Source organism: Lutjanus erythropterus, chromosome 3 (genome assembly GCF_056507025.1).
Source record: "Lutjanus erythropterus isolate fLutEry1 chromosome 3, fLutEry1.hap2, whole genome shotgun sequence".
NCBI lineage: Eukaryota > Metazoa > Chordata > Actinopteri > Lutjaniformes > Lutjanidae > Lutjanus > Lutjanus erythropterus.
This window is the reverse complement of record NC_139319.1, coordinates 36,143,214-36,155,269: the sequence shown is the minus strand read 5'-3', so window position 1 is coordinate 36,155,269 and position 12,056 is coordinate 36,143,214. Positions and strand designations below refer to the sequence as shown.

The 12,056-nt window shown below is 36.9% G+C and overlaps 1 protein-coding gene across 1 annotated transcript; it reads right to left on the bottom strand.

Annotated features, from left to right (window-relative positions):
* Positions 1–1,073: 1,073 nt before the first annotated feature.
* On the bottom strand, positions 1,074–10,958 carry cenpk (centromere protein K). Its single transcript, XM_084713943.1, has 10 exons — positions 10,862–10,958; positions 8,584–8,679; positions 8,426–8,482; positions 6,176–6,239; positions 5,809–5,855; positions 5,614–5,696; positions 4,413–4,511; positions 4,099–4,228; positions 3,933–3,986; positions 1,074–1,485 (listed from the first exon to the last, which is right to left on the bottom strand). Exons 1-10 carry the CDS (start codon positions 10,862–10,864, stop codon positions 1,333–1,335), a joined length of 786 nt encoding a protein of 261 aa, XP_084570069.1. The 5' UTR covers positions 10,865–10,958; the 3' UTR covers positions 1,074–1,332.
* Positions 10,959–12,056: the final 1,098 nt, after the last annotated feature.

Genomic DNA, 12,056 nt, shown 5'->3' with positions numbered 1-12,056 from the left:
GAGAGCATACTATTTGGGGGGCTTTGTCATGACAAACTTTGGGAATCCCTGGCCTACGTAACCAGTGATCATTGTTCACATGCATTTTTTTCAGAACACAAAACCATCTCTGAAGTTTCCAAGTTTATTGAAAATGAACAAGAAAAATATTTACAAAGAATTCAAATGTACATATATACAGTACTCCTTTGGGGTATGTGAAGGCAATGTTTAAAGGTCCAGTGTGCAAGATTTACAGGCAATGGATTACAATTTTCAAAAGTATGTTTTCATTGGAGCTGCAACAATTAGTCAATAAAAATGAATCCCCAACTGATTAATCATTTCAGTTACTTTTTAAGAAAGGAGAAAAAATCAAACATTTGCTGGTTCCAGGTTCTTAAAGCTACTACAAGATGTTTTTTACTGATTATGAAACAAATTCAATTTAATACTGATGCCTCTTTTTATTAAGTGATTGGACGAAAAAAAAAAGCAATATGAAGACATAACTTTGGGCTCTGGGAAACTGTGATGGCAATTTTTGACATTTCATGCACAAAATGTTTAAAGGAGAAAATAATCAGATTAATTGATAATGAAAATAATCGTTTGTTGAAGTCCTGGTTTTCATTTGCGTATAATCACCGGAAAATAGTTTTCATTACTTTACGTCTATAGAGGTCGTCTTCCACATATGTTGCCTTGTTTCTACAGTAATCCAAAACGGACAAACCAAACACTTGCTCCAGGTACAACCTTTCACGTTTTGGAAGAGTTTCGCTGCCACCATAGATTCTCTTACATGCTTGGAAGGGGAGAGTGAGACAAGGTGTTCGCAATATGCAAACTCACTGCTAGATGCCACTAAATCAGACACACTGGTCCTTTGAGAGGAGGTTAAAGAACACAGATGAATACTAACATACATTATTCATTGCTGATTGAATCTTGCCAATAAAAATAGAATCAAAGCAAATATGTGGCAAATAAAGACCTTCAACTCTAATGAGTATTAATATGACTTTACATGACATGACATCACTTTGTCTAAAAAGGTGCAAAAACATTTCTGATACACTTGAATATTTAATTCAGGTGCTCAGACTTTTTAAAGGACTCATGACAAATCTGTACATTCAAAACAGCTCTTAACCTATAAAATACTTACGTTAAGAATAAATGTGATAGACATATATAGGTACAGTAACTAGCCTACTTGCTTTCCCAGCACAGTCAGCCTTCCTATCAGCTTACATAAATATACATAATGATAGCACTATACAAGCAGACTCAAATTAGAAACACTTGCAGATAAGTGGTGCTCGAGAGGCCTAATGCACCACTGCCTTATTAAAAGGTTTCCAGGCGGATCTTGAAGTTATTCTCATTATGCCTCACTGCAATACCATAACGGAGCAGCATCTCGATGTATGGTGGCCAGAACGTGTTGTCTATCGTCACGTAGGGATCGTGTGGGGTGTTCAGGACCTTGTTCATGAGAAGCTGTGGGATTACAGAAGACACAGGGAGACTGGAGTTAAGTAATGGTGTACGATGATACAAGTTATAAAGTATGCAGGCACTTACACAGAGACCGTTTAATGGATTTGGGTTGGTATTTCAGTCACTATCTGATGACACACACTGGAAAGAAATGCTATGAGGGGATGTGACAAGACCCACACTCGACTACTGGATGTTTTTGTGGCTACCAGGATACTAAAGCATAGAGACAAACTCAAAAGGATCTGAGTTTGAGAACAAAGAAATAACAATTAGAGGAGTGCATTCAGTGGATGTAACCCCTCTATAGTCACCAATCATTTGATTACATAATGATTTGATACATTTTTTTGGTCAGTAACTGCAATGGATTACAATAATATTTATTTCATAATTAACTTACATGTTACTAGCATTTTAATTGTGCTGTAAACTGACCCGAACCCAACCCTCTCTAGCACATTTCAGCCCAAACCTGATTACAGCCAGACAGTTTTCTTAACAAGCTTCCCTCTCTGCACCAAACGGTAGGAATTTTCAGTGACAGGGACAATACATGCAGGGAAGTGGAACTAGCAACAACTAAATTGGGGAGAAAAATGAAAATACATGAATAAATAATTAAATATAGTACAGCCTGAACTCAACTTGAGCATGTGAAATATGTGAGAAATAAGACCCGAATCGACCTGACCCAAACCCGTTTGGTCCCGTCGGTACAGATCTCAAGCTCTTCATGTAACTAGTTACTTCCCTACATTGCTAATAGGTAAGCTTCATTTTAACCTGGCAATTGTTGATAATGTGACTGCTACTGGCAGATCACAGGGAATGAGGAGTCAGCGATCGGTGTAGGTTATATATAGATTTTAAAAAGGTTTTTCAAAAACTGTGAATCACTGCAACCACAAAGGTCCTTGAGCATACCGTGATAAAATGTGCACAAAAAAAATGTAGGCAGATGGGTCCCAGGCTTTGACATTAACTATGGCCCAATGGCCTGTTGACACCAAATATTTCATGTGGGTGGCCCGCTGTGACCACCACCCGTACTGCAAGCCTTCACCAATACAATGCGTCATCACCTTTAACCTGTAAGTTCAAAATTCTACGAAAACAGCTAACAGTACACTCATTATTGCTGCCAAGCTACTGAGATGTCAGGGCTACTGAAGTCTGGTCTTACCAAGTCAACTCAAACTGCTAAGGTGATCCCTACAGACAAACCAGAAACACAAAAGACGGACTTCGAAAAAAATGAAATGGACAACGAAAATTTGTGATGTAATGCATTGCGGTGCGTGCAGCCAGTTTCTTCAACTAACCAAGATGTGTGGCTCATTTTTCATTGGAAACAGGAAACACCCCAACATAATTAATGGGAAAAGTGACAATACAAGTGTCACAGTTAAGGACGGCTGTGATAAGTCGTGTTAAATTACAGAGAAATAGAATTACAATTTATACTACTGGGCTGTTAAGCATTTGGCCTTGACCTGGGAGGAAAACAAAAATCTCCACCTCCAAATCAAAAGTAAATATCTTCCCTCTAATCTGTACTGATGTTTATCCATCTAGACATTGTTGGTATGAGCTGCTGAGCTTTGGAGATATCAACCATAGAGAGGGCTGCTTTCTCTCCAATGTAATGAAACCTTTTATCTACACTAGTACTAGTACTCTCTTTCTAGTAATAAGAAAGGCTTTCTACTGGAAAGACAGTAGTTCCTATATGAAACTGCTCACAACGTCTGTGGATTATCGTGAGTAACCAGGTCGTGATTTCTGGACACTGCTACTGAGTGTTTCAAATGTATTTTTTGGTGCTTTGAGCATCACAAGCTGAGTGCCATTTAGTCCCATTATACTGACGAGAAGGCTGACATCTCTACGGCTTATTTATCTCAGAAATTCAACAACTCACACCAAAACTATTTTGCACTGTAAAAAGCACTACAGGCCAGAGGAAAAAAATGTATCCTTGATTTTGGGGTGCACTGTCCCTTTAAAGTATCAGCGTGAGAAAATGGATTTCTTGATTTGTTGGAAATCATATTTGCTCCTTGAAAATGTCTCATCAGAATCCCTCATCAAAAGCAATCCTAACTGGCAGACAGATAGCACCTGCGAGGTTGTACAAGGTTAAATATTGATCTTATTTCACAGACACTAAGTGTTACATTAACAGAAATCTTTGGATTACTATTTTTGCATGTTGGCTATATTCTTACAGTTCTTTCCATCATATATATATGTTTAAATGTTTTTATTGTAAATTTTAATTTTATATTTATGATTCTCAACTTGGGCACTTTGTATGTTTTGACCATTAGGCACCACAACACCAAAGGCAAATCCAATCTGATTTCCGATGGTGGCTGGTTTCACTTAAGGCAAAGAAAAGTCATTGGATGTCGAAGCTGATTATGTTGAGCATCAAAACCCACCTCAAGAATTTCATTTAGTGACATCAGTTCTTGCTCTGTGTCCTGGGTAATGTTCTGAAAATGAAAAGAGACGATGGTAAGCTGCGCTGGAGTCGTAAAAACACCCATTTCTAATGTACACAGGCTGCAAAAGCACAATAATCAAACATGAAAAAGGTCACTGCACCTTCCTCTTGTTTGCAGATTCATTCTGCGGGGGAGGGACGTTTGTCTCCAGTATTTCCCCCAGAGACTCCATCAACCTCTCCTCATAGAGCTTCATTTTCTGGATTTTTGCCTTGGTGTCCTGCAATAGGCTGTGGAATACACACACATACACACATTTAAGACCTTACACACATTTTTGACTTTTAGTATATTCACATGTGATATTTTGTGGAGAACATCTTTTACTCTTTACATGCTCTGCTGCCCTCAAGTGGAGATACACCTCAAAACTTGAACTCCTCTGGTTTAGTGCGACTTTGCCTTCACACTCACCTGAGCTCTGATATTTTCTCCTTTTCCATTTTGAGTCTTTCAACGTGATCTTTGGCAGCCATCAGCATTTGTTTCTTCTCCTCCAAGCACTTCTCTTCACTAAAAAAAACCATAAACTTTTAGAAAAATATATAGAGAGAAACAAAAAGAAAGAAAAGTGTCTTCCATTCACTATTGGATGCTGTGAGGAAGGACAGTAAGTCAGGGCTATTCAACTTCAGCAGCAAGTCGCTCAAATAGGAAAATCACTGGGGTGCCATGGGCTACACAGAAAACTTACTTATGGCTCCATATGACTCTTACAGTGTAATGTTAGATAAATTCCCTTCAAGTGCTCGGGAAAACTGACAAAACAACAGCAATGATTTGACTTTTACTGCCTCTTAACATTGTTTTTTTTTTTATCCCAGCTTACCACAGCAAACAAATACACCAGTTTACTACTTGATGCAAATACTCCATTCACTCTGGGACCGGCGATTTTCACAATCAACTTAACGTCTCTTTAGCTTTGAGAGAAACATTTTAAAGCTAGTTAACTCAGCTAACGTGAGTTTCTCTGTGGCCCAGCAGCCCAGCGTGCAACATGAGGCTTGACTGAGCCAATGGCAGGTATGGAGCGAGTGTAATCCTACTGCAGCCAATCACAGCACACTGGTGCTTTTAAAAATGTAATGAATACCATAAATATTAAGATCACAGAGTCTATGGTTCAGATGTCTTGAAGTAGATCAGAGATATGTACCACAGGGCTCAACAATAAGGTTTGCCCACTTGCCTGGGGTAGGTAAAATGCCACACTGGGCTCATAAATCTAGCAACCCATTTGCCCAGTCGGGCAAGTGGTAAAAGAAAAAGAGTCAAGCTATTTTGATAACTGCTTAATCTTTAAAGTAAAGTTTCATGCAAGAATGGCTCTCAAATATGGAGACTTCCTGGTTTTCTTTGTTTATTATCATATTAAACCGAATATATTTGAATATCTAGACTGACAAAACAAGTCATTTACAGAGAAACTGAGATGGACATTCTTCACTATTTTTTTTGCAGTTTTATAGATAGTGTAGCTCTGGATTGAACATGACAATTAACTTCGCCTCTGTTGTTATTTGAAAACCGCTAATAAATAAAACAATTTGTGCAGGGGAAAGTAAAAATTGGCTAGTTGAATAGCCCTGACCAACACTAAAAGGTTACGTACAATTCTTTAATTTCTCTCAGTTTGTCCCTCTTGGCTTCGCAGCAAGAGAGAACCATCTCAAGTTCAGAGCACAGCTTGAGCATCTGTGGAAAACAAAGTGTGAAAATGGATTGAACTGGAGCAAAGCAGTTAAATAAAGAATTTCAATAAGAGACATTCTTCAATGTTGCATTTTACACACAGTCCAAACAATACCTCCTCTTTCCCAGCTTGAAGTAAAATTTCTGAATTTGCTGCCAGCACTGGATGGAGAAAAAAAAATGCATTTTTAATACCAAACATTAAACACAGCAGACAAAATATTGATTTGATTTGAATGCCTGGAATCACAATTCATAGTCTCAAAAATTAAAAATTAAAAATTAAATTGTGATTAAACGTTCATGTTTGTGGTGCCAATTTCACACCAGTTTAAAATGTTTCTTTTAAAATGTGGAAGAACACTGAACTGAAACTGTGGAATAAAGCTGTGGTGCTGATTTGTGACATTCATATTTCAGCTGTAAACACTTATATTGCATTATGGTTACAGCTTCTGTCACAGTGTGAATGGAGGACTTACATTTTGGCTCCGCTGTCAGCCACTGCTTCAGTTCAACTTCTGTTGCCATCAGCCGATTTACTGACTATTGGAGATTAACACACACACACGGACACACACATAATGCTCACAACATTTAAACAGATCACACTTGGGACACATATTTAAGTTACTGATTACTTATTGAATAAAGTTATTTACAGATACAAATATCACATTTTATAAATGGAAAAACAAAGAGCAAAGATGCTTTTATGGACAAATTTTCAATTATTGGGGGGGGGAAATGAATCTATTATTTTTCAGAATGATTTTACAACACTTGATCCTAAACGCATCCCTGTGTGTTTTTGTTCTTTTATCTGACTGTAAAGACTGTGAAGAGGATTATAGAGTATTTCCCCCAGCATGCCTCAGCTTTAATGTAATGTCTGATCAAAACAGTTTCTGGGGAAAATCTGACCTTGACCTTCTGGAACTTAAAGATACATGGGCTCCTCTCCTCTCTATTCTAACTAATGCATGGCTGCTCCCTTAAAATCACTACCCTGTTTTTATTAAGTAATATAAAGTTCATTCAAAACAAAAGAAGAAGAAGAAGAAGAACAACAACAATAATAATAATAATAATAATAATAATGATGATTATAGCATTATTATTATTATTATTATTATTATTATTACTATTACTATTACTATTACTATTATTATTATTATTATTACTATTACTATTATTATTATTATTATTATTATTATTATTATTATTATTATTATTATTATTACAGTGCTTGTATTAACAAAGCTACAAAGTGAGGGGCAAGTGGGGCACGTAAAATCAGACAGTTAAAACAATACAAGAGTAAAGAATGGAATAAAAAAGCAAATAAATAAATATGTAAAGATAAATAGTAATTAAGGACTGACGTTGAACATCGAGGCCGATAAATTATCAGCTGACATTGGCCAATAGCGGTCTATATCTGTATTGACACGTATTAGTCAATAAATATCAGCTAGACTAATATTTGATTTGATGGATTATATCAATGCATCTAATCTCAATTCTAATGAATGTGCTGTATAAAAGCCAAAGTATGTTTGTGAAGTTTTTTTTTAATTAAACTTTTCTAGGAAAACTAAAAGAACAGCTGTTCTTTGTTGTCACAGTGATGTCAAGCAGATTTGGTTCAGTCAGAGCTGTGGAATATTAAATTATCTATATTTGCCTACTACATTGGAGCCTTTTATCTGTATTGGCCAAGAGAAGCAGGGTATTATCCATATCAGCTGAAAAAAATCCATATTGTGCATCCCAAATCATAATAATAAAACAAAAAGACATGTTGGCAATAAAATGGTGTGCTGGAGTTAATAAAAGTCTTTTTAGTGTGGTGTGGGAAAACATGCACCAAACTCACAAACAAAACTTGAAATCTTAATTGGAATGTATTACATTTGCATTTGGCCCCAGCAGGGGAGGATGAGGAGATTGTAGTTTGTGGAAGCTGGTTAGGTTGGTTTGAGGACTGGTTCAGCTAAACTCTGTTCAGTGGATATGTGGTATGTGTCACAGTGAGGCACTGTCGTATGTGCAATAGTATTTGTTTTGGTTTTTTTGTGTGCTGTCATGTCATACCCATAGGGATGCATTTGACTGATGAGCAGTGTGTGTGATGCAAAAAATACTGGATGAAGCAAACCTGAAATGCTGCATTATTAACATTTCTAACACATTTCTGGCTTATTCTGGCATTTGCAGCATCACTGAGGGTTGCCTCCTTGACACCTTTCTCCCGTTTTGTTTGACAGAGTTTTTCCTTAATGCATGGAGGGCGTTAAAGTTGGTGCTAGAAGAGATGACTCGATGAGCTTTTTAGGGCTGTCAGAACTGCCCCTCTGTATTGTGTCCTGTATTCCATCATTTTGTTGTGTTTATTGTTGATATTGTTTGTTGATTAGTCAGATAAATAGTTAGGGTTGCTTGACTGTGTGAAGACCTTTGCTACACATTGTGCTAAGAGCTACATAAATAAAATAACTTGTTGTTTGAAGATAATGTTAGTGAGTCTGCCATTTATTGAAATCATTTTGTTCAAATGTACTTTTTAAAATATATATACATATTTGTTGCTAAACCATACTACCCTAAAAAGTGTAACAAGAAACATTTAAACTTTTTTTTTTGCAATATTCCCTTTCAAGTTTTTTAATGTGCTAGTAGTAACTTGGGGAGGATTCTGCACAGAAAATGAAAAATCTTCATCATCTCACCTGCTCTTGTGGATTCTCACAGAAATCTGGTTCACTCAGTATAATCTCATTCTGAAGCTGCAACACAGACACACAGTCTACAGTTTATATCATGTCTGCAGATTCAGGGACTCTTTAGAAAGGACAGTCTGGCTCGTCAGGTTCAAAGATGACTTTACCTTTTCCAGCTGAGCATACTGATCCTCACACAGGCCCATCAGCTCACTCCGAGCGGCCTCTGACAGCTCTGCCTGGACATCGGGCTTCACCTCAGCCTGAACACAGACACATAAAAGGTCAAAAGCTGCCAACTTTTTTTCTGGAAACATTCTAAAAAACTATTTTAAATGTTTTGATGTGAATACAAACCCAAGATCCCAAGATTCCCAAGATCAAAGTGTTGTTTGTTAACTTATCATCTATATATGTTACTTGTTAGTGGCATAATAAAAACACCATTAAAATGTTGAGGAGATAATTACATTTATTTATTTATCAATATTGAGCTAACTGCTGTTTGTTAGTGCTTAATATTTAGTTTATGTCAAGCACTTTGTAATCAAGAACTACTAGGACTGCAACAGAAGGATAGGGTTAAATTGATTTATAAATAAAAAAAAAAGTGTAACACTGGTATTATACTGTTGACTTGGGCAGTATCAAGGTATAATGGTGCGCCAGCGTATTTAGAAATCCTAAAGGTCAGATTTCCAATACCGTCACAGTGAATAAAGTTATCTGAAACCTAGAAGTTGCTGTTTTATTGATGGACAATAAAAATACAAAATGAAATTAATTCATTACAATAGGGAACTTACTCAACAGAAGAATTATTTGGAGGTAGAAAATTAATAGTTGAATAGTTATTTCTGCTCTATAGGCTAGGTCTCCTAATTAAATATAACTAGATATAGAATCATGAAAATATTGCCACATATAACTTTATTTTGACATGACTTCTTCCAACTATAAAAGCAGTCTATTAGCCACATGATACATCTGGAAAATAGCCAAATGATGTGTTGGTATCTGCTGCAACAAGCGAGCAAAAGTCTATGGAATAAAGGTGCCAATTTCCCATGTATTAATTAACTATGGGCCATAAGTATTCAAAAGCAAGACTTGTCTAAGAAAGCTAATATTAGACATAAAGCATTGTAAGCTGGACAGTGTCATGCATGCAACAACGACTGCTATCACCAGGTTTCAATTATTATTTTTTCACACAAATACTGTATCATATACCCTGGTGAAATATCAAGGAGGTATGAAGGAATGAAAAAATAGATACCACCCAAGCCTACTATATTGTATTATAGGATACCCTTAATACATCCATAATGTTAATATTACACGGGGGCCTTTCCCGAACACAGTACTATCTGGTTACACATCAGGAGTCACACCCTGTCAGCTAGGGCTGGATGATATGGACAAAATCATATATCATGATATTTTTGACCAAATACCTGGATATATCGATATTAATTAGGGGTGTCACAATTTCAATATCAAATAAAAAATCAACCGTAATGAGCTTTCAATTTCAATAATTGAAATCAAAGGGAGATTTTTTTTTTTTCTGTCCCCTGCCTGCTTGTGGTGTCCAAAGAAAAAAACAACACTTAAAAGACGACACAGCGTAGTTTACTGACATCAGTTACATCACACCTGATACCATGTAAACTGTTGTTTCAAAGAATTTGAAAATGTACATATCAACGATCTGTTCATCTTTACAAATTAAGACTGGATAGTCTGACAATGACATAATTGTTGTGACCTGAAAATCTAAAGTAAAACTGTGGATGTGGAGTATTGTGACACTCCTAATATTTACCTCCTAATATCGTGACAGTGTTCTAAGGATGACTACTAATGCTGCTATCACAAAATATTGACACAAGAAGATTTTTGATAATCATCAGTGATGTGGATACGATGACTTGAGTTGGAAAAGCTACAACAATCTGATAAATTCAGAAAATTACGTCACTTGACTGCAATGCAGCCTTTAAAACCAGGTAAAGACAACACTTATACAGAGAGAGAAAAACAAAGCATGTAGTTTTCTCGTCTTTACATGATGCATCATGATTCAGAGAATTATTACTTTAAAACAGCGGCAGTAAAACTATTTCACACAACGATGTTTACATTCTGAGTATCCAGCCAGAGACATTTATCAAAGTGACACCGTGAGAACTCAGTTCAGTTTGTCTTTGCTGAGCGACAATTACATACAGTCCCTGGGAAAATCTCTGTTCGTCCCAACACCGGGACGTCGTTAGTCTCGTCGTTAGTAACGGAGAAATGAGCATATGAATTGACATTAGCGTTAGCTAGTTTACAGTAGCAGGGTCGATAATCTCTGTCATGAACGTGAAAGCATCACATTCTCTATTATTGTGTGTATATCTCCACTACAAGGGTTAGTCAGATTACGTGCAGTCTTACCATATTTTTTTTATTTTTCACTTTTTTCTCCACGACACGGACCACAACAACCAGAAGCTTTACTTTTTTCAAAATACCGCCAACATTGATGACGTAATACCCGCGACAAAGGGGGAATGAACCCAAGAGTTGAGAAACTCTCGCGAGATTTTGTTTGCGTTATTTCTTCACTGAGCTCCCTATACAAACTAATCATGTTTTATAAGGTGACATCGCTGTGGTGAAGAACTGGGAAGGTTTAGGGACAGAAAACGCTTCGTAAGGGTTAGGGAAAGATCATGGTTTGGCGTTAAATGAAAACTTTCGAGATCTTTCGCCGGTCTGGGGTTCCCTATTAGACAAGCCATCGAGAACATGGTTGTATTGGATGAACGGTTTAGAAGGGAACCCAAGATTTGAGAAACGTGTCTGTGGTTCCCCTCTGGACACATCTACCAAAACTAAGTCCCTGAAATGAATGAAATCTAAACGTGCCAAATAGCTCTAGCTATTACTTGAAAATGACTCCACTTATAAAATGCCTTAATCTGTAGTATTTTTGACTTTTATTAATTTTCGATCTATTTAGTTTAATCTTTTGTAGTGTTATATTGTTGTTTTTGTACCTATTCTACTGTGTCTGTGTAAATGTCTCTTATGTAGTGTCTCTTCTTTATACATTATTGAAGTTTTACAAGTTTTATAATCACCTTACAGTTTATAAATTTCCAGTTTACAATAAAGAAAAAAAAACTATGGGATGGTATAGATGTCCCATCCAGACACCATCTGAAGATTTCTATGAGCGAGCCCAGCCCTGCTGCACCCTGTCATCAGAGCCTGTACCCTCCATCTCTGCTCCTCCTGTACAAATGCTCTACACGTGCATGCAAAGTTACTTTTTCTCTTTGGTGTGAGTAAGACACAAGTCTGTGGCCCATTGTGGCAGCTAACTCCTGGGACTGTCCATCATACTTCAAGCAGTGCTCTGCATTGGAAACGGATTAATGTGTCATGCTGACAGGACATCCCTGTGTGATCGTTGATATGTCCACCTCTAAGATTGGCAAGCATGGGCATAAGATTCACCTTGTTGGAAGAGATGTCTGTTGGCTTTGTTGGAAGTGACGTCTTTACTCAGGAGGAGTATGAGGATATATCTACCCATCTACTCATAATGTGGACGTCCCATTGTAGACAAGATTACCTTCTATTT